At 38.1% G+C, this 23905-nt stretch overlaps 1 protein-coding gene across 5 annotated transcripts in view; it reads right to left on the bottom strand.

Annotated features, from left to right (window-relative positions):
* LOC124168768 (ATP-dependent helicase brm) overlaps positions 1-23905 on the bottom strand; it is a 96052-nt gene that overhangs the window by 60093 nt on the left and 12054 nt on the right. For 4 of the 5 annotated variants that reach the window (XM_046547076.1, XM_046547085.1, XM_046547059.1 and 1 more), the window contains exons 8-9: positions 15370-15492; positions 1388-1573 (exon numbers count right to left, since the gene is read on the bottom strand). In XM_046547076.1, the coding sequence (XP_046403032.1) occupies positions 1388-1573; positions 15370-15492 (309 nt within the window). The remainder of the gene's footprint in view (positions 1-1387; positions 1574-15369; positions 15493-23905) is intronic. The other variant, XM_046547094.1, reaches the window with a different exon arrangement.

The following is a 23905-nucleotide window of genomic DNA, read 5'->3' as shown; positions in this document are numbered from 1 at the left end:
TTATTTGGAAAGCACGAAAACTTAACAGAAATTTATTTCAATGGTTTTTGCTTACAAACCCTACTTCTAAACAATAAAAGTTAAATATTTAATACCCTCCTTTTCGTTTGATACAAAGTTCTACATTGAAAAGAGTACTAGAAAAAATATACATTAGGAATGACAATAGGGTAGAAGAAAAGAAAACGAAAGGCATTGATTGTGATTCATTACTCACTATTAGTGTATTCATAATATACAAATTATTTGGTTTTAGAAATCTGTTTAGACGAATGTTAATGGCCAATTTTAACCTCATCTGGAAAAGGCCAGATTGGCACCCATGCCACTCCACGTGATGTCACAGGGACCTACATGCTATATGAGTTTTACAACATCTGAGATTACAAATGCATGCATGAGGCACAGAGCTCAGGGAAACATCTCTTACTAATCACCTATTAAAATTGCCTATGGTCGGAAAATTTCCTTCATTTGATAGGGTATTATTAATCCTTATTTAAGCCAAGTGCTACCAGCTAGCAGCCTGCATCATAGCGGCACTCATAGCCTCGCACCAACGTGGCTTCACACGGTGGCAGCTGGAAACAGAATGACGTCACACGGCCTTTTACAGCATTCATACTTAGCCATCGCATTTTCACGCGAATAAAAATTTTCACTTTTCATTTAATCGCGAAAAATAGATATAGTCATTTAAAAATCTAAAAGCTTGAAATACGTACTCCAGGAGTAATAATCTTTCAATTTAGGCAACAAAAAGAAAATAGGAGACCACCCTATAATCAAAATATATAACTTGATATAACAAAATATTGAACCAATATTTTAGGATTTTCAAAGAATTTATTGACAAATTTAGTCATCAAACATCTGTTTACTTTAATTCCTTCTCATAAGCAATGATGTCAAAAATTTTGTTCTCATGAAAAACCACACTTTTGAAAATATCTGTGTATCTGTCGGTTCTTTTGATTGTCACAAAATACTTCCAATGATATGTAATATTTTGAAGCCTGCCACGTGAACAGCAGTGAAATATACATGTATTGCCATGAGAAAAAATTCCCCTAGACCAGGAATCGAACCACAGACCTATGGCTTTCCAGGCCAATGTGCAGACCACTAATTCCAATGGCAATTGTACCGAGGCTCTTGGTGCTTGAGTAGTCTGCACAGTGGCCCAGAAATCCAAACATCCACAGTTTGGTTACTGGTCCACAGGGAATTTGTTCTCACGGCAATTCATGCATACTTCAAATTATATTTTTTAATTGTGAAGGCAAACATGTACAGGAAGTTTCATCAAAATCTAAGAGGTCAAGGGTCATCTGCAGTCCCGAGTTGGAGTGCAATGAGCTCTAATGCATTAGGTATGGAGGCTTACCATGGGTCCTTGAGGGCCCATCTGCCCTGCATGGGTTTGAGGAGGGGGAGGGAGATGAGGTCCGTGGGGGGGAGGAGGCTGAGAGGGTGCTGTCGAGGCATGGTGGGGATGATGTGGATGGCCCATGTGGTGTTGAGGAGGCACCTGCTGTGGAGCTGCTCCTTGGTGGAGGTGAGGGTGCATATGCTGCAAGAGGGCAAGAGAAAAATAAACACCTAACACCGACCTGCAACCTTACTTCAAAAAATAAAAAAAATAAATGGTGCAACTAAGCTCGCAGCGCACATGTGCTTCCCAGAATCTTTCACCTGGATGTATACACATAACAAAAGTACTTGGGCTGAGATTTTTGGAGAACTTTTCTGCAAAATAAATGTAACACAAAAATATTTTGCAGCTCACATATTTTCACCATTGAGTTACCAGCCCCTTAAATTTTCAAGAAGATAAGTTTATAGAAACTGCTAAAAACATATTCCACCTTGTACTTTCACACAAATTTACACTATAGGCATTATGTATAAATTAGCTGCAGACTAGCCGGAGCACATCACTATAGAGTCACCCACTAGTGTAAACAAGGTGCAAAATGCCATAGGGAAATAATCTTTTACCTTGACTGGGATATTATGTAATGTATGTAATACTAAGAGGATTACAGAAAAAAACCAAACAGCCAGGGCACCCAAAAACTCCATCCACCTAAACATCCACTAGAAGTAATTTTTTCAAGACATTTTTCTTACACTTTTAATAACTTAAAAATGCCGAATGACAGATCACGCAAGCATCATAAATTGGATATATTTGTGAAAACTGATGAGGGCCAACTGACCCCATAAAAATATACACATTACTCAGTGCAATCTACTGAAATATCTCACTAAGAACTAAAACTAATGATAGAGGCAATTAAAACTGAAATGTAATCTTATAACTTCTGGATAAAAGCTACATATAAAATAACAAAGTTGCAAAACATATAAGAACTGAAACTGCACAAAAGCCACAGGAAAAATGTTTCCTAACAAAATCTCAAAGCCAAAAATTTTATTTAAGTGTAAATATTTTAAATTAGGTTTTCCTATAATTTTTGACCAGCATTAGCATTTACTTTAATTCTTATGGTAGGTTTTAAGCCAACCCAAGTGCTCCTCCAAAATATGATTTTTTTACATTTAGAAGTGGAGGCAAGGTTGCTACCTCTGCTGAATCATGACTAAATCATCTGTAAAATAAATTACTGAGGCTAAACTAATTCAAACACTCATCTCTATAATACGCATGACACTGAGTTATCATGATACCTGCATATTAATCTAAGCTCAAAATACAAAATAACCAATCTCAATCTATTAACTTCAGGGCACTCATTGATGCCCAAACATTCATTGTTGATTGCAAATTCGTAATCATGGAGATAGAAGAGATGAAACTGCAATTCTATACAAATATTTTAATGTAAGACCCAGGTTTCACCACAGTGTCGCATCATCAGATGCTTCTGCATCATTTGGGAGGACGAAAATACTGCAAGTCGGTTGAGGAGGGGTGGGTAATGGATCAGTTCATACGTAAACATACTTATATAGAATTGCAGTGTTTTCTTTGTTCTGCCTTCATGGTGGAAAAATTCTAAGAAAATGTTTCATTCAAATTCTTAATAATATTTCTTCCATTATTTCCTAATAATAAGAGCAATTATAATACAATTTTCATGTTCCCTGTAGTCTTCCGTGGCATTCAGAATTCGTGGATCTGTCCATTTCCCGGGCCACAAACACAGCGAAAACCCGGGAAATGGAGAGATCCACGAATACGATTTTCATATTGTCCAAATTACGGTGTAAATTTACATCATGTGAGGTCACTGTTATGAAAATTAGATAGAAATATGTTGCTGTAAACTGAATTCACAAGTATTTCACAAGAACACCAACATCTGACATCCTTTATCATGATCAAACTTACTCTTTGACGAGCATCATATTTTTCTCTTATTTTCAACCAGATTACCAGTCATGTCACTTATCTCCTAAACACACTATTCACAAGTCATGGGGTCTAATTAATGGGTTGATTTTAATTAAATTTCATTTGCTCTTGGGAGAGTGAGGCCAGATTCTTCCTTCACCCCAAGGCAAAAATAACTTCCAATATTGGGAATCAAACCTGGGCCTCCAGGGTGAGAGCCAATTATTTTAACCACTTGACAATTCTTGGTGAGATAATGAGATTAAAATGGTAGCACAAGAAGCCTACCAAAACACTCAGCTCGAAGAAATTTTAAGGCTAAACACAAATCATTGATTCTGACAAGATAAATGTAAAATTATTCCCTTATAATCTGAGGTTTCAGGCGAGATGGAGTGGAAACGTAATGAAGAAGCATGAGCAATTTAATTTAAAATTGTGGAAATTGCTCCTGCTTCTTCATTATTATACCCTTAAATGGATATAAATTTAAGTAATGTTCTTAATGCTAACCACATTTATTATTCCTATGGATAAGGATAACTTCTGCTGAGGAGCAGAAATTAAATAATTAAATATTTCATCAAAAGCTGGATTTTGCATGAAACTCAATAAGTAATATCTCTAAAGACTTATAGAAAACTCAGTGTAAAAGAAATGAGAAAATTATAAATGTCAGAAATGGTTGACGTACTTACAAACTTTGAATACACTAAAGATATCTTCACTAGGGTCGAAACATTAGCCAAAATTAAAGCCCTTCGCTAATTTAAGAAATTAATCCCATAAAATTGTACCAAATTATATTGACTTACAAAGAACCTGGTTTAATCAATGGTGAGTTACAGAATTTTAATCCTTCCTCCAGAGCATGAGAAGTTCACTCACTAATCATTTCAGGATTTGATTACTATGGCTACCATAACCACAGCTTTACTGCTACTATTGCCACTACAAGACAGCAATAACAGTAGAAACTAGTGGTGGGTCGATTCCAAAATTTTATCGATTCCGATCCCGATTCCGACATTTCGATTCCGATTCTACCGATACCGATTCCATCGATTCTGACGCCATTGGCACTTGTGTGACTGGGCAAGTACTTTCCTACCAAAATTGCAAGATTTCGGAAACTGGAATTTTAGTAAAAAACTATATCACCGATCTTTATGGATCTTGAGTCCTCATGGAACTCTAAGTGACTAAGCGAATGGACTAAAGAACTTAGCTTTAGTTTTGTAGAGCCAAAAAAATCTATACTTCTCACATCATTTAATCAACCTTAAAAACTCTTGTTTTCTTTTAAGTTCAAGAAAGAAAATAAACGCTACAAATGAATATCACATCGGACGGACGCAGTAATACAAAAGACTAAAAGATGCCTTGTGATGTGAAAACCCCCTTTCCACGCGACTCACCTCGGCGAAGGTGGAAAGGGAAAAAGGGTATTGGTTGTTGCCTTTCGAGGAAACAGTTCATTTTCCTCTCTCATGCCGACTTAATCTCTTCACTTTACTTCAATACCCAAGCCATATTTCTTATGCGTGGGATGGTTCCGAAAAATATCCAATCCTTAGTATTTTCACTCGAGTAATGCTTTAAATGGTCAAGTCGATCTATACATAACCCTTTTTAACACCCTCATTTTAGTGTTTAAATTCAAAGAAGACGATTATCCGTGCTTTAAATGACGATTTTCAAGACTAAAGTTTTTAAAAACTAGAAAAATCGGCCTCAGTTACCGAGCCCCTGAGTTCCGCGGTGAGTAGCTCAGCCTTGACGCGCGATTGAAAAATCGCTCTTATTTCCTTCAAACGTTTTTTTTTTTCCAATATTTCTACTTAGTACTCTTTAGAAATCTCTACTTTATATTGTGGTTCAAATTTTCCGAGTTATATTTTTCGTAAACGAAAGATAATGTCTACTTTATGTCAGATTTCAAGTGAAAAACGGGTCGACCATTTTGCGTTGTAAAACCAGAGAGATGAAAGCCAAAATCTTCAAAAGTCATTGGAAGTATATGCAAAGCACCAGGTGAAAGGAATATTGCGTTTTTTAATCCATAAAAATCATACCCATGCAACACCACCTGGATAAATTTAAAAAATTCCGAGGATTAACGAGATCGCGCGTGGTTTTGAAAAGTTGGTCATGTTTTGGCCACTGTATCATCACTAAAGGGTCGTCTTTATGTAAAATGGCATATAAATCTATATCTGGTAACGATTTGTGAGTATTTACGCTAAGTTTCAAGTCTCTATCCCCAAAAGGTGATTTTGGACTAATTCCAGCTTTTTCCGATTTCGGACAGGTGTGCGCTGGGTCGGAAGACGATCGGCCGCCGCGGCTGGCGTAAAGGTATTCGGCGCCCACTTCGACAACTATAGAGTATACAGCAAGCTGAAACTACCAGGCCAAGGCATTAGAATGACTTAGCGGCTTTAAAAACTGTATAACTACAGGAGTTTCATGATAGCGCTTCCTGTCGGCAGATTGCTGGACCTACTAGCCTCGAAAGCTCTGTAACCGCAACTTACTCGACATTTGTAAAGCTACTCGAAACGCTGGAGTCGAGTACCATCGACTCGACTCGCACTTTCAAGTACTCGCACATCCCTAGAAGATAATGTGTTTTGTTATTACGATTACGCGGCGCGAAAATTCAAATGACTGTTGGAAACGCGGTCGTATATAAATTTGTTGTTTGAAGTACTACTGGAATCGGAATCGATTTTTCACCCTGGCAAGTACTCATTTTCGATTCCGGTTCTTGGCTGAGAATCGAGGAATCGAACCGACCCATCACTAGTAGAAACTTAAACTAAGGATGACTATACTGGCTGTAGCAAAGTCTAGCCAGTTCATTGGATAATAACCTGAGAGCACTGTCAGGTACTAACAGAATGGACTACTTACTGATATTTATCCAACCTAATATAAGTTGTGGATAAATAACAAGCATTTAAACAGAGTAATAATAATATTTGTGAGTAACATTCACTCAATATTATACACAAGTGAAGTTTTCCACATGGCATTAAACTAAATTTATACATAGTTGAACTAAATTTATTCACATGTACACAAATTTAACCAATGTTTGGTAACAAGTAAAGTTTAATTCCACAATCAAAACATAAATAACCCAAAATTCCATAAAATCTAGTATTCCACAGCAAAACACTATTTCCACATTACAAAATAAATGATTCCTCAGCATTGCCTTACGTCACTTTCTGAAATAAACATTTTCAATGAAAAATGTGCCTCAGCAGACGACAAATTTTACAGTAGTATCTTCAATCATAGGATATTGCCTTTGTGAAATCTAGATAATATTGTTCACCAAAATCATGGAAAGAAAGGATATCAAACAGAAGCTTAGTTAAAAAATTATCAGCATATCATGCACTGCATAGGAAGGGAAACCATTGACATCATTTTAACGATACAAAAATGATAGCCATGCAAAAGTAACAAGAAGCTTTCAGGTGAGCAATGTATAGCCCCAAGTTAGTTCTGTTAGCTGTAGGTTATCTTTTAAAATTTAATTACATGACGAATAAAACTTTGAAATTCAAGCTCAGGCAATTAGTTTAAAAAATACATAACAAACAAATGTACAGACAAGAAAAGATAACAGGAAGGAAGCCATTAAAAAAGCAAATAGATGGTGAGAAGGAACACAATGAAAGCCCTAAAAAAAGAAGTAATATCTAATTTCATTCACTTTTTCAGTACTTTCACCAAGCAGTTACTTTCCTAAATGAAAAAGAATGCCATTTATTAACCCCTGACTTTACATCTACCTCAAAAGAGCTTTTCTATACACAAAATTACTATTATTATGAAGATTGAAGAAATAACACAAATTTTTTTGCAATGCACTGCATTTAAATGTTCTTTTGAAGAATGAAATCAGCACAATTGGAAATTCCTGATAACTCTGTGAATACATCAAATTGGAAATTATTGGCAAAGAATGGTGTGACGTATAATATATAGGATTACAGAAAAAAATACAGTGGTAGCCCGATTTAGCAAGTATGGCATTTTACGTGAATCGCGTTGTAGCAAGTGATAGTCTTTGCATCGCCAAATGGCCTAAGTTTTACATGTAAAATAAATCGGATACAGCAAGGTCAAGAAGTTCCTTCCGCTGTATACGCTCAGTAATAAGACAGTTATTTCTCGAGGGTGATGCACTGCTGAGCAAGCATTATCTATTACATTTTGTATTATCTGTTTGCTAATATAAAAATACAAGATGTGTGTCAGATCTACAATACCTAAAGCCAGTTATGTCCAAGCATTTATGTGATTTACGACCTTGAGTATGCTCTGCGTGTTCCCATTTTACCTTCTTTTTCTAGGCCAAATTATCAGTGGGAAGGGATGGGAGGGAAATGACAGTGGGAGAAGGAGTTAGTTCCCCCCATCCTCTTTGCGCATGGGAACTTACATTGAGGACTAACCCCCTCCATCTTTTCCCGGGTTGGGTATAAGTGGAAAGCACAACATTGCCATAGTTAGATCAGCACCCTTACATTGACTTTCAACTTATGGAAAGCTATAGCAATGTTACCAGCATACTATCCAGCGATGTATATTTCGATATTTTATTTATGCAGAGGAATATACATCATTTGAACAAGACATCTTCAGCTACTGCATTGCTGGAAAATCACATTTATTGCCAAGATGGTAAAATAACAATCAACCTTAGGTTGGCTAGCGAGGACTCAGCACCTCCGACTAAACAGCTTTGAAAAAATTTTGCAAAAGCAGAATTACTGTGCTGATATCAGAAATCCTCTCCCATGCAAACAATCATAGTGAATCCCCTAAAAAAAAAAAAAAAAAAGGCTGATTCCTACCAGACCCTTTGAATCTCTTGGCATTGATTATGAGTTCCCACATACAGACTATGTCAAAAATAATATTCCGTTCCTATTTGTGCAACGCAGCATATGCATTGCTGCTATTCCGTTCCCATGCGATGCTTTTATCGTAGGTATTGAAACCACCCTGGGTAATTTTTTTCTTGAGGAACTGAAGATTTTGTACATTAAGTAAAATATATGTAGGATCGCAATCGCTCTCCAAAAACTCTCAGACTATAGAGGGGTGAACTCTATGCACCTGATCCTTTGGGCACGACGCAAGCAGAGAACTGATGCGTCCTCAGCATTCAGCAGAAGAGAGCAATTCAAAAACTTCAACAATCCTGTGGATAAAATTTGTGCAGCAATGACCAAAGTAGGAACACCTAGCAGCCAAAAATATTTGTGGCAAGGGGAATATCCACAAATGGAATCTGCACTATTCAAGTAGTTTTGTCAACGAAGTTCTGCAGGACTGCCCATAAATGGTGTGATGATAAAGACGAAAGCTGACTACATTTCCAATGGGGAAAAAATGTCTTTGAGAGAAATATCTTCGATCACCGAATCACGCCGTATTTCAGTGGAATGGAATCTGCACTATTTAAGTGGTTTACCCAACAAAGGTCTTCTGGACTACCTATAAACGGTGCGGTTAAAGACGAAAGCTGACTACAAAGCCAATGGACTTGGAATTGAAAACTTCATAAGTTCAGATGGATGGGTTGCTTGCTTAAAGCTAAGGGAGGGTATATCTCTTCAAAAAGTGTCGGGCGAGTCAGGAAGTGTAAATCCAAAAGCTGCGAGGACTGGAATCCAGTCCTTAAAAGTTACCTGAATAGATATCAACCCTGCAATATCCACTTTACTATCCTTGGGGTACTGGAGATGTCGAGGCACCCAAACAACTGAGGAATTTACTAGTGTAAATAAATACTCAACGGCACTACTTTACAGGAGGTTATTGAATTTGAGAAATAGAAACTGCTGGGAATAGGTGACTTTGCAAGAAATATCTTCGACCACTGAATCATGCTGTATTTCACTGAACCTTCTGGCCAATTTTCCAACTGAATGTACATACTGGTTAACATTCAAAAATTCGACAAATCTGATATTGTCGGCATGCCATATTCACAAAATTATCAAAAATCTTCCGCCGCATATCAAATATATTGATTAAGACTAGTAGTGCTGTTTTTACAGCTTTCTTCGGCAATCAAAAAATATAAGAACGGGAATAATATCACCAAAACTGGGGGAATTAATATTTTATATAATTGAAAATCCAGTTTCTTTCTTTAAATATGTTGATACTCAACCAGATTGTGCCTGGTTATGACTATTTACCAGTTTAACTTTGTTAAATACCACAGAAACAAAAGAAAAACTGTAAATACGAATGATTATGATGTTTTGGTGGGTTTATTCAACACCTTCAGATACAACGAGTACTCAGTTTAGCGAGTAATTTCAGAGGGATTATAGCACTCGTTAAACTGATCTTCTACTGAACTTCAAAGAAATACTGTAGATCTTAGATCAATTCTATAATTCACACATAGCAAAAATTGATCAACAAATACCAACAAAGTGAAATGAAATACACCAGCACAACTTAACACCACCAAACCTGGACATCTAGCTAACTTAACGAGCAGATCACGTTCATTCAGAGAACACTACGAGGATTCTTGAAGCCCAAAGTACCTTCTTACATTACAGAGTAAAAGCTGGGAGACAATTCGCACTCTCAGATGACATGCCCCATAGAAACTAAAACAACTCACTAAAAATTGAGCAATACTAAGGGATGAAAAGTTCTCAATTATAAACAACTATGTTTCACACATGCACCTTACTGCCAATGCACTACTACATGAACAGCAAGATTTTAAAATAAAAACTTGACTCGTGCAATTGGATAGAACTGACAGCAGTGAGGACTTGTGAGAGTCAAAACACTCACTGGAGGAGGAGGATGCTGCTGACCCATGTGGTTCTGAGCCGCGGCGGCTGCAGCTGCCGCGGCTGCGGCCGCAGCGGCAGCTGCCTGCATCTGCTGGTGCATCTGGGACATAGGGGGTGGGACAGCAGAGGGGGGACCCTGGGAACTGGGAGGGAGGGGTGTTGAGGTGGGTGGATGTGAGGGTGGAGGAGGGGCGTGAGACTGGGGGGCAGGAGGGTGCGGCCCAGGCGGTGGGGGATGAGCCTGTGGTGGGGCATGGGATGGCTGTGGAGCGGAAGGGTGAAGCGGAGGGCCGTGAGATGAGGGAGGATGTGGAGGCTGCTGGGGAGGTGGAGGGTGGGGGCCAGCCGGGTGGGAAGGAGGGGGTGGGTGGGGTGGGGGATGAGAGGAAGGAGGGTGGGAGGGAGGGTGAGGAGGAGGATGCGGTCCCGATGGGTGGCTCGGGGCCGAGTGGGAAGGGGCTGGATGAGAGTTGGGCAGGACATGTGGAGGTGGTGGACCATGTTGCTGCTGGGGTGGGCCATGGGGTGCAGGAGGGATGTGGGGAGGAGGGGGTCCATGGGATGAAGGAGGCGGAGGGTGGGTGGAAGGGGGAGGGTGAGCAGATGGAGGGCCGTGGCTCGGAGGGGGGTGCTGTGGTGGCCCAATTGAGGGAGGTGGTTGCTGGGGAGAGGGTGGGGTGGCCTGTGCAGGGGCCGGAGATGGAACTTGCTGGGGCTGCTGTTGGGACTGGACAAAAAAATCACACCAATTTCAATACATAAACACAAAAGAAGAGTGATCAATCAACTTCCCTGAATCAAAGTATGTGGAAGATACCCTTACACAAAAATCCTTTTTTCACCATAAAGATCACAATTAAAGACTTGGCTGGTGCCCCATAATGGCACAACCAAGAGAAGATGACCTTGGAAGCAGAACATTGGAAAATTCAGAAAGACTAACACAGCCAGATATAACAGAAGTTGAACAAGTTATGAACTGACTAGCTGAACCTATCAAAAACACTCAGGGGAAGTATAATAGTTAAATGCAAACAGCTAACTAAATCCTACTTGACACTTATACCATGATAAAAAGGCAGAAAAAGCAAATTGACCTAGCCAATACAAAAGCACTATTAATGCAGTTGAAGGAGAAGTTGAGATTTTAGAGTCATCCAAGAATATAATGTAAGAATTAATTTTTTCAGAAGAAATTGAATGAGAAAACACAAGATGAGTTTTCAGGTTGACAACAAATTTTACTGAGAATTACAACAATAACTTATCGATATATTTCTGCCATGGAAACAAGAGAAGAAGAAATAAATTAAACCTGATTCTTTTCCTTTTCATGAGGATAATAAAAGCTCATGCTATGACCAAGGCTCCTAAAGAAAGTTCATTGCAATCAAAATATTCTGTATATGTAGTCTAATTATGCTGTTGGAGTAACTTAACCCACTCGGCACTACTGAGCATTCTATGGGAAAATTGCTTCTACTAAGGCATTATCCAAACATTTTCTAGTGTCATCAAAGTCACATGGAGGCCCTCACTCAGAGATAAAGACTGCAAAGAAGTCGCACAGTCAATCCATACTTAATATCAAGAATGCTTTGTTTCCATACTGAAACTAGTTGTTTGGGACAACAGTGAAAGGCCCTAAGAATCCATTGGAAATGACAAGAGAAAAAAACACAATTAAAGAAAAACATTAAGAGAAGTCAAAGTGCAAGAAGAGCAATTATACCAAGCTCAAATTTAGGTTTTAGGTATTTCAACATGGATATTCTAAGATGATATGAAAGACATACACAAAAACAGAGCAGTTATGAATCTAGACTAATTATGGGCGCATATATATTAATTAACTTGTTCACGAATATTCTGGGAGGAATAGACCTATGATATTTAGTAAAATGATGATAAATAAGAATAAAGGTGGTCCCAAGCTTACGAACATGTCATATTATGAAGACTTAATTATCAGTCACACAGGTAGCAGGTCAAAATGGTGAATGTAGTAGCACATACCTGTAGCTATTAAACATCAGAAAAATTGAGCCTCAAAATACTGATACACTAAGTGGTAAAGCTTTTTAATGGATTGCTCAATGATTGAATTATGTCCACCAAATGTTTACACTGTCGACCGCCAAACATGACCAGGTGCAAAATACAATATCGACATCAGATGATCAGATCAAAGTCATTTTGAGGCACTGAAGCATCACAGCAATTTTCCTACTTTTAGCGTGAAGAATAATTGGTGACTAGGTATTATTGAGAATTAAAATCCTGGTGATCTTCAAAACAAATTGGTCCGGAAAAAATAGAGTACATTAGTTTCAAAATAACACCAAAAGCAACTTCAATCTCTCAACGTTTAGTCAATACTTCGCTGAAAGTCATGTTGATGGATAGTCATTTTCACAAACAAAGAAATGTTGAAATTGAACAATGAGAAATAGTTCCTAGGTTGAAATCACTGGAACACAAAGAAACTTTTGATTTATCTCGATGTAACAATATATAACAAGAGAGTTTTAATTAGATAGTGCTGGACAGAATATATGAACCAACTTAAACATATAAGGTGACCTTTAAAGCAACGAATCATGTTGGGTGCTGAAGTCATGATTATCACTGGCAACCAGTGGCCGTACTAAGGCACACGCTTTCTGACAATTTCTTCACAGGGGTCTGGATATTACTTCCTGAAATACCCGTGGCTAGTTTTAATAGTAATAAGTTGAAGATTCACAAACCACAGGCTACATGTTTATTTTTATGCTGTTAAGGACACTGACAGACTAAGACAAGCAACTTTGTTAATGGAAGCCACAGACAGCATTCATATTTTCAAGGCAATCAATGCAAGCACACTAAACAAGTTCTGTTATTACATAGTAATTAAGGGTAATGGTGCTCATAAGTAAGAAGACAAACATGGTCCATGGCAGTGATAGACAATTTCCAGAATGTAATCTAAATGCAAATAATATGCGATTTTAATATCGAGATAGTGAAGAGCAGTAGAATTAATACTAATTGTCTGAAATTATGGTACACCAGATCCCGCTTCCACCATGTACATGTTACCTACTGATATACATTAATGCCAACTTTCCTACAAACCAATTCACTATCAATCAGGAGTTTGTAATGATGAGTGCCTTCATAAAGCAATAGTAAATCAGATGGCAATCCAATGGATGTGATAAATTCCTTTAGTACTCTGCACAAATTCTTAAACAGGGTGTCCTCATCTTAGCTATTACCTATTTGTGTTATGAGAAGGTAAAGAGTAAGTGATATTTAAACTTTTGGAAGAGTAAAGCCACTTTTTCTTTCCTGCAAAAATGTAAAATATACTCAATGCCATTACACCATTGGTATCAGTCAGGTCCAGTCGATACTTCCACTAACACACTATTTTAACTGACTAGTCACACTCTGATTCAGTGTATCTATTCCTACAATATAAAATTCACCACTTGAATGACAGATGAGCAAACAGAGTATTCAGCATAAAACTTACACAATCTCTGTCAGCTGGCCATTGAAATTCTTATCACTAAACGACAATTCTTCTTGAGAACTCAATCCCCAGACTACACCACCATTTTAGAGGATTTTTGATACAAGCAAAAAGTCAAAAAACTTAAAGAGAATCCCATAATTCAGATTCCATCAGACCTTACCTTCAACACACTATTAGACAGTCCATTCATCAACACTGCTTACCATTTTCACCTAACAATAAAAACGGGCATCACTCCCAATCACACTCAAATGAAGCATGGCAGATTAGTGAAGCTATTAAGAGACATTTTTACTTTCACGCCCTTTTCCAATAGAAAAAATACAGAATACCATCATTACTGGGGGCTGATTGACTAAAGGTTATTAATGCACAAAGCCATTGCAAACGGTGCCTCAGCTCTGATCCTTGAAAGCACACAAACATGAATTTACGCAGCAAACACATGGATATGGCCCTCAGCAAAACCTCACAAGAGCAAATGATAAGACAATCAACATCACAATTTCCCATAATTCTTCCATCAAGACAAAATTCAAATCAAATGAATAAACTTAACTTCAAATATAAATATTCAAAACTGAAATTAACAATACAAGATACCAGTATAATTTAAAGACAATATAAAATCTTATAATGAATACACAGTAGACACTGTAAATAATTAAGCTCAAAATAGGACCATTAAAAAATCCTAGTGAAAAGATTAAGTTGTGAATGGATTGCAGTGAAAATAGATGGAAACAAGAACACCTTTTGGATTAAGCAATTCAGGATGAAAATATTAGTGAAAGTTCCAGTAATGAACCTCTATGCTTAAGAATTCTCTCTAGATTGACGTCTACACATCAGCCCCAATCAGGAAAATGACTTATGCATGACAATATTTTTCATTTGAAATTATTTTACTATGGCTCTGGAAACTACTTTATTCCTGAAGTCCAGACACACTTAGAATCTCATTACTCTAACATAGAGCTTTGTTTTCGTGCATCCAACCACTGGCTAATCTTCTAGAATAAGCAAGTTGCAAAAAAAAACTTCCCAAATTCTCCCTCCATTAAAGCTGAAGTTAAATTATATCTTGGTGATCTCATTTTAATAAACTGCATTGCCAGTAGCCACTATCTTAGGAATTCGACCAATGAAAATCATTTTGAGACCATTAACAGAAAATCACTAAAAAAATAGAAAAGATATTACCATTTAAGTTGACGATCAAAATAGAATGGATCATATTTCTTAAAATTATTCCATGGCATGAATACATTAGAACCATTAGAGAGTACCAAAACCAAGACCCAGAGCTGAATACCAGACCAGAACCAAAACAAGGAAAACTGACCCAAGACTAAAGCACACCACATTCATATAATGGTAATTTTCAGTCAATGTATGAATTTAAATACTTATCATGCCACAGATAATAAAGTTAACCAATGCGTGATAGTAATATTTCCTCATTAATACTACTTTAATAAACATTATACAGCTGCTTACAAATTGAATCACACCAAATGTTCTACCATTTATAGATAAATCATAACCCATTATTCTTACACTAAATAATAAAATTAAATAATAATAAATAAAATAGATAATAAAGGCAAATAAATGAGTCAACTCACATCTCTGGGGGATGATCCCATTCGCTGCTGTGGCTGCGACGAAGGAGGCGGAGTAGGAACAGGTGGTGGGGGCGTAGGCCTACCTTGCTGAGGAGGCTGCATCATTGGACCCTGCTGAGGTTGCTAAAATTACGAAGTGGAAAAAACAATATTTCATATATTTAGGACTAGGCGAGCCCCAATTGTTTGAGATCAGAGCAAGATAAAAATGCCCTTTCATTTCCTCTTTTTTTCAAGATTAATGTGCTCAAATAACAGTCTCGCGTTGGTCTTGGGATGATTTGAGATCTCTGTTGCAATGGACATAATTTTTCTGGGCCTAGCTAGAATATGTGATGCACAGTGGAACCTCGTTAAAGCGAGTACGGGCTATAGCGAGACCCCCGCTATTACGAGAGATAGCCGATGCACCGTCAATTGATCCTATAATAAGCATGTTAAAAATTTCATTTTTACGAGGCCCTTTTGGTGTTGGCTCTCGCCATAGCGAGGGTTTCACCGCCGGAAAAACTTACACCAAGACTCCTTAATCTCTGTAATTGCTAGCGATCTGTTAGAAATGAAGTTAATGGAGTGCTCAGTCTCAAATTTATTTGGTAAACTGTCGTTCGATAAATAAGTAGTTAATTTCGGTGAAAATATTGTGGCATTAGCATTCGCGAATGCTTGATCTTCTTTTGTTCCTCGGGCGGCAGAAAGCAGTCGTCAGCATACCCGCACGTCCATGAGTTGCATGAATAGAAAGCATTTGATGGAACACACCATGGCCAAAAGAACACCAAACACGTCTAAGCGAGAAAATAAAAATATGTGATATGAGGTATATTGGCTATTATTTGCACCACCTCCGGTAAAGCGACAATTCGCTATAGCGAGTGTTTATTGGTGCACCGTGGGGTGTCGTTTTATCGAGGTTGCACTGTAGTTATGTCACATCACCTCCCTTAAATTTGTGCGACAAATTCAGGATGACATGCCACAAAATATCAATAAACCTCTAAATACTAGGCGTAGATTTGAGATTATAACAGAACAGGAACGATAATAATATATGATAATAATGTGACTTTATTGGGCAAGATTATAACTTGAAAGTGCCATCTTTCATCTAACCCTTGTTATACATTGAATATTTACATACGCAAGTCACTCTTAAAATTAAATGCAGTAAAATTATAACACTAGAGACATACAAGTATGGTTTAAAAATAACAAAAAAAATCCTACGGGAACAAAGTTACATTTACCAAGTGTAAAAAGATGAGAACAAGCATGGATAATACCTAATGATACAAACAATAAGTTATAAGAACAAATTTATGACTTAATTTAGGCCTATTCAAACTCACGATTTCATAACACAATTCCAAGTATCAAAATTCTGATATTAGTGAAAGATATCTCATCATCTTCGATGCCAATATGCATTTGAAAGAGGAGTAGTCAGAAGACACACTAGGAATATCTCTCTCAACAATGCAGCTTGTGTTCAACTTCCTCCCTACTTTCCTCTCCCTTCACATCTATCAACATCAATTTTAACGTCCTCATATGGGAAGGAGCCGCGACACTTAGTTGCATTCAAGCATATGGGAGCGTTTCTACTAGATTTAGGCCGTTTAGCATTTTCCATAAGTTTTAGTACTTCCTGTGGTACCGCTAAATCCATTCAGTCACACACATAATGGAAGAGAAGCACGTCACCATAGTTCGCACACCATCATAGCCACTCGGGAGGCCTCTTCATAGACCGTAGGCTCCTTTCCTTCCTTCTCAGATCTAAAAATATTTTATCACTCCTCTAAAAGTTGGTAACATCAATTTGTTTAACGCCTACGAGGTGCTAAATGAGGGACAAGTCGTCTCACTAAGCATCCTTTCTTACCTCCTACCATCTTCAGATTTATATTATCAAAGATGAATGCCCTCCTAGCAGCACATGCAGGATGAATTTTGCTGTATTCAAGGCGTGGGAGGGGAAGAAGCAAGCAGGGAGGGGATGGGATCGGCCTGCTGCTCTTGTATCCACGACGCTGCGTGGGCGTTGGAATATTTTCTTCGTGGACTCAAATTAGGGATTTTGTGGCTAAACGGTGGCAGATACGTCAAAATGCATGAAATGTTTGCCCTAGAAGAATAGTATCAAGGCAGGCACAATCTATAAGGAATGACCGTAAAATATTATATTTTTAGAATTTTGACCCTCCCCCCTAAATTGCATTTGAGCGAGGGTCAGGGGTTCACTTAGAGGTCTCAAATTTTTCAGGCCTTATTTTTGATCGGTCCCACACCAGTAGGAGGACAAATGCTAGGTGAGTGACTTTTCTGTGACTGGGCCCGAAGATGTCTCGATAGCTTCGACAATCGGATGACATGTACGAGATTTAAAAAATAATGAGACCAAACGCGATGCATTTCTGACGATATCTTAGTTTTTTCAGCTCTAATTGATTTCCACTAAGTTTTATAGTTACAACTAGACTATACTAATATTCAACATTGTCAAAACAGCACAATTTTAAAAGAAACAAGCGTATCATTAGCCCCCTTAAACAAGTGGATTCAGGCTGGAAACGCCAGCTGCATATATGACATACCGCGCCCGGCTTCGCTTTGAAGGCAACAACGTCACAAAATAGCAAGATCTGACTTGTTCGTCCTTGACTCCCTCATTCATAGTCTCGTTGGTTGAAAGATGGAGGGATCGCGCTCCTTCCCCTCTACCTCTCCTTCACCCGATTCTGCTACTTTTTCTCTCCAGATTGCTGAGCAGTCTTCTCGTTCACACATGAAATCAATATACAGTAAAACCCAGTGTATGCGTTATCGGAATTTACGTTTTCCCGCAAATTGCAAGTTTTTTTCTGGGCCCCATCAAATTTCCTATATCTCCAACGTAAATAGAACCCTGTATTTACGTCATGTTTTTTTCGTTTTCCCGCCATCTGCATCACGACGTGCCGACTAAAAGAAATAATTTGCCTACTAAAACAATAATCGTGCATATCAGCCCTTAAAAACTGTCTTTTGGCTTACTTTCGCGGATTTGTATTTAAAAATATAAGAGAGAGAGAGACGTAATGAGAACTATTTTCGGGAAGAATTTGAATGCGGCGGGACACAACGCCACTAGCGTCCGAAAGTTGAACTATGTCATCTCGTTTTCTGTCGCGGCGAAAAGATTCATGATATGAAAGTATAAGGTGTTTTGAACTATCCAGCTCTGTAATAATTATAATGTAAGAACTCCTGATGGAATTTTGACAATAATCATGAAGTATATAATTTGATATGATGCAATTTTGAAAGGAAACCAGACGTGGTGAAACGTGATAACTGCCGGAACTATAAAATTTGACCGACAACTGGGATCATTTGCGCTGACTTCATTCAACAGTTGCGTACCAAGTATGGGTTAATTAAATACTTAAAAAAACTTATTTAAACTTGACTTATCCCATTCAAATCGCAGTGCATCGTGAACTATTGTAACTTTCAAAAATTATGACGTCGCACTGCAGTTTGTAATGGTTAATTGGCGAGGAGTAGTTCAGATACTCGAGTGTTGCCAAGTTACCCTCAATTAGTACCGGAAATAGAATCTGACTGGATTGCCAGTCTCAACATTCAATACCGTGCTGAAAAATCGCGATGACATTGTGAAGCATGATAACCAGTGCGGACATTTATCAAAAAAGAGAAAATATGTGAAGAATTCCAGGTAAGAAGAATTAGAACGATTTCTGAAAGAGTGGTTTTTAGGTGCAAGATCATCTAATGTCCCTGTGAATGGTGTCATCTGAAGGCCTGTTTACAGAGTACATTAACCCATACAAGTTAATGTCTAAATTTATGAACACGAAAATGCACCTTGTATTCACCCAAATTGTGTGAATGCATGAACAGAAAATAGAACCTGCTCAAATTTGGTTCATGCATTCATAGTCGGATTTAGGGGAAGGGGGCGTGCCCCTGCAGACCCTTAAAAATATGCAAGAATTTTTATACAGTCCTGTTATCATTGCATTCGTTTTGTATTCCGTGGTATCCTTGTGCCTCCCCCTCAGAACAAAATCCTGGATACGGCCTTGCTTGTGCCCCATCAGAAAGAAATCCCGAATCCACCCCTGACAGTCATCATTACGTTCGCTTTGTTTTGTGTTTTACGGAGGCTCAATCATTTAAATAAATAATAATAACTTAGATATAAAAATAAAAAGAATTTTGTAGAGTCATTCTTGTATCTTGTTTTTAATCTCAATTACGACAAGATCGTTTGCCTGTCAGGCCCTCCTGCGCCCTTCCTAGAAAAGTCCTGGAATTGCCCCAGCATGCATTCGTACATGTTCCGATCCGGTCCACAAAAATCATTCATGCAAGCAGACATTAACTCGTATGTGTTAATGTATCGTATAAACAGGCCCAAAGGCCCTTGAGAAAAAGTATTTCCCCACAAGATTGGGAATAGAAGATTCCACAGCATCTATAATGGTTGGTTGGATAGATTAAAAAATAGGTACAGTCTTGTATACAAGACGGCGAGTGGTGAAAGCAAAGATGTTAACATAGAGAGAGCAACTCAGAGGAAAGAATCTGAATATATTAGACTTCTGGAAGTTATGGCCCAAAAGATGTTATCAATGCAGACGAAACAGGATTATTTTTTAATTTTTGCTGCCAGCAAAAACACTGTGCTGCAGAGGGGAAGAATCTTTGGAATAATGCTTTGAACAATTACAAAGTTAACATTTCCAAAGCCAGTATGTGAGTAAAAGTGAAAATTCTCTATTTCCCACTATTTGCATTTTCCCGCAATTTACACTTTTTTTCTAGGGTCCCTAGAAAAGTGTAAATAAGGGGTTTTACTGTAGTTCTAAACGTAGTCAATTATATAGCAGAATGCGCAGTTGCAATTTCAGTTAATGATATATTGATAAAAATGAATTTCATTGTGTGGAAACATTTTTATTGAGAAAAGGAGAGCTCAACGTATGCCATGTGCGTGCCTTGTGGCTGTGGCTTAGCGCAAGGGGAGGTCCGGGGGGTCTGGACAGCTCCCCCACAAAATATGAAAACACAATTACTTCGCTTCATAAAAAAAAAAATATTGAAAAATCATGAATTTACAAATTTCACCAATGAAGTTTTTTAATTTATGAAAAGTGTTAAAACTAGTTTAAAACCCTCCACTTAGTACCCTGTTTTACAAAAATGTTCCCCTCTGGTTTTGGACTCCCCCAAACGCAATTCCTGGCAGCCCCACTGAACTGCGGGCTGAAATTATCACGAGGAAGTACAAAATCCACCTCACCACAACTGAAGCATTTACAGGCGAAACACAAGTCAGCATACGGTGAGAAAGTGACAAATTTCGAGGGAAACGTGCGTGAGGAAAATTTGAATACTGTCAAATAGCTTGAAAGCTTATAAATATGATTTTTAATCAGCTAAAATATTAAAATGTGTATGAAAATCTAAATGGCATTCCTTTGATTGCATGTGCCCAGGAGAAACTTGAATAACTACTTCACTTAATAACAGGAATTTGAAAATGCATTTTGATCCGAAAATATCCCAAGATCCGGCTCCGAAAATCAAGGATACGATCCAAACCCGGATCCGAAAAAAATCCTGGATCCATCCATCCCTAGTATGAAGTCAAAGGGGAAATATATGAACAAAAACTGGGTATAACGGTCAGTCAGTGACGTGTAGAATGGGAGTCAAGTTAATGGAACTGTAAGAGGAGAATTCAGTTCTGATTTAAACTAAACATTACCTGAAAAAAATATTTAATTTATTCAAAGAAAGGTTGAAGTAATCGTGATGGGGTGCTATGCAGTTTTTCACTGGCTACATTACATTCCATTTGTGTACATTAACTGATTTTCAAGGCGTGAATTGTAATCATCTAGTACATTTCATTAAAACTCATTTACAGTAAAACCTCCATACGAATTCGTTGGGACCGGATAAATCATGACTTCGCTTCAGGGAGATTCGTTGCATGAAGGTGGTGTGTGGGTTTCAGTTATGGTCAGCAGAGGGGCATCCAAGTGTGCCGTGTGCTTTGCAATGTAAGTCGAGTAAATTTCTCAATTTTGCCTTATTCACCATTAAAACCTATACAGTAAAACTTCGATTTTACGCACTTTGATATTACATCACGTCTCGTTTTTACGCAGCGACACTCAAGTCCGGCTGGAAAGCATAGGGAATTGTAATGGTAAACTTCGATTTTACATCTTTTCTTGATTTTACGCAGTTTTTTTATTTTGCGCAGCATAACCCCAGCCCCAAAGAGGCCGCTAATCTTGATTTTACGCAGTTGTCTTCCGACTTGTTTTGAAAATCCCGACTGGAGCAACATGAAGTAGGGTTATTTATACGTCTCAATGAGTTGCAAAAATGAATACAGAAACGGTTAAAATGACGTCGCGCTGTTAAACGTGAAACTAAAAACATCGCAAATCTAATAATTGCTTCCCTCTGCACCCTCTCAGTAATATTTCAGGCTCCTTTACGAACGCTTATATCGCTCTTAGTTCAAATTTGCCACAGAAGGATATCCAAACCTAGAACATACGGCAATCGCCGTGTATGCGTAACTATTATTGATTAAGACAGATGATCGCCGGAGATATTAACATTATCACCTTTCGTTTATTATTCAACTTATTGGTCAACGCCGTTTATAATATATTTATTGTAATTACAGTATATGGCCGTTAATCCAGAATTATGAACTACGGAATATCTATCCCTAACGGAAAGTTTTATAGAATTTTGCCTACGCAATGTTTTCCGTCGCCCCAACGAAATAAAACGGCGAAATGAGCCATTAAAAATCCTCCCGTGCCAAAATTTTGGCTTACAAGGTCATCCAAAAAAGATAGTCGTACTTATAGTATGGATGTAAATCGATGGTGATTCAACACGATGGTAAAAGCAGCATGCGTTGTCTCATTCTGCGGGCTAACCCCACATCTGCAGGACGAATGGGAGGTGAGGGAAAGTTGACTGTACGGCACGCTTATCAGAACTGACTCCACTTGTATATCATTGTCAGTGGGTTTAAATGAAACATGGTTGGAACTTGAATAGCTATTAGCTTAACTTCATTAGGTGGCAAGCATTTATTCTTAACGGAACGGAGTTAATGCCCTCGGAGAATAACTCACGTCGTCAATCGTCATGTAATCATTGAAGTCAAATTCAAGATGTGAGTGATAAGGCAGTCCCTTTAAACTCAGGAATGGCTTAGCACCATTAAATCGATATACAAAAAGTGTCCGGTGTTGTTATCAGATATGGGGAGCAAAATATTACGTGAAGATGAGTAACATGGCTTGTGAGTCGAAGGTCCCGGCGCTGAATTCGCGGAAGAATGCCGACAGAGATGCTACACCCGGTAGATTCAATCTACTAATGCAAAAATTTCACGGGAAAATGATTTTTTAATGTGTAAAAATTATAAAGAGGGAAAAATTTTCCGGACTATCAATCATTTTTTATTCATTACTGGTGGCATGGCGGTAGCTGCGCCGTATTTCCGAATATCCCGGGTCCTGCGCGCTCCGTATTACCTATGGTATGCTATTTGGAAGGAGGTAACGGACAGCTGGGGTCATTAGCACCATGAAGTAAGGGCTGGGGGGATAGGAACCCTACGTTGGCATTAGCCAGGTTGTAATGATAGGCTCAAAAGGGACCAGGACTTAACGTCCCTTCTGGACGAGTGGTGGACAGAGTGGTGCACTGTAAGTGCCCTCCACATTACACTCAAGTAGGGATAGGGCCATCTCTGATAAGTTTCTGCTACTGCCAGGACTTGAACCCAGGCTCACAAAAAGCCTTAGTGATGTATAAGCGAAATTTTGCTCCCTGTTAATGGGGTTAATTTGGATGACTATCCTCAGATATCTCATTTCTTCAATCTCCAATCTTTGTTTGGCTGCAGGTGGTTAAACGGATATCCTGAAAACTTCTTTCAGATAGAATATTTTCAAAAATTAACTTCTCTGCGAGCATTTCATATCACCATTCTGAAATTTCTCCTAGGTAACAGAAGTAATCTTAGTGACAGAAATGCTAGCAATTCAACCATGTTGTTCAACCATGGGAAACATTGTTTAGGAATGCAACGTTGTTTCTCTTAAGGTAACACGTCATCTGTGGTGTTGCTGGTGAGTACATAAGATTATTAGGCTTAATTTTTTAGCCTCCAAATGAGTAATTGAATCCAGGAAACATATATCTGACAGGATTGAAAAGGATTTCATTCTTTTTTTGGTTCCGGTTCTGGCTTAAATCAGAACTATAAAAAAGTGTATGACTAAGCCTTCTAAAAATGATGAGCAAGTGTTATCCTGGAAACTATACTCCTCCTCAAAACCAACTCTTGATTTTACACAGTGCCCATATTTCGGTCCCTCCAACTGCGTAAAATCAAAGTTTTACTGTACTTGAGCGATGACAAACAATTTTTATTATTTATCATACAATGACGTGGCTATCACTGCGAGATTTTCAATCT

Source organism: Ischnura elegans, chromosome 1 (assembly GCF_921293095.1).
Source record: "Ischnura elegans chromosome 1, ioIscEleg1.1, whole genome shotgun sequence".
NCBI lineage: Eukaryota > Metazoa > Arthropoda > Insecta > Odonata > Coenagrionidae > Ischnura > Ischnura elegans.
This window is presented reverse-complemented; position numbering and strand designations above follow the sequence as displayed.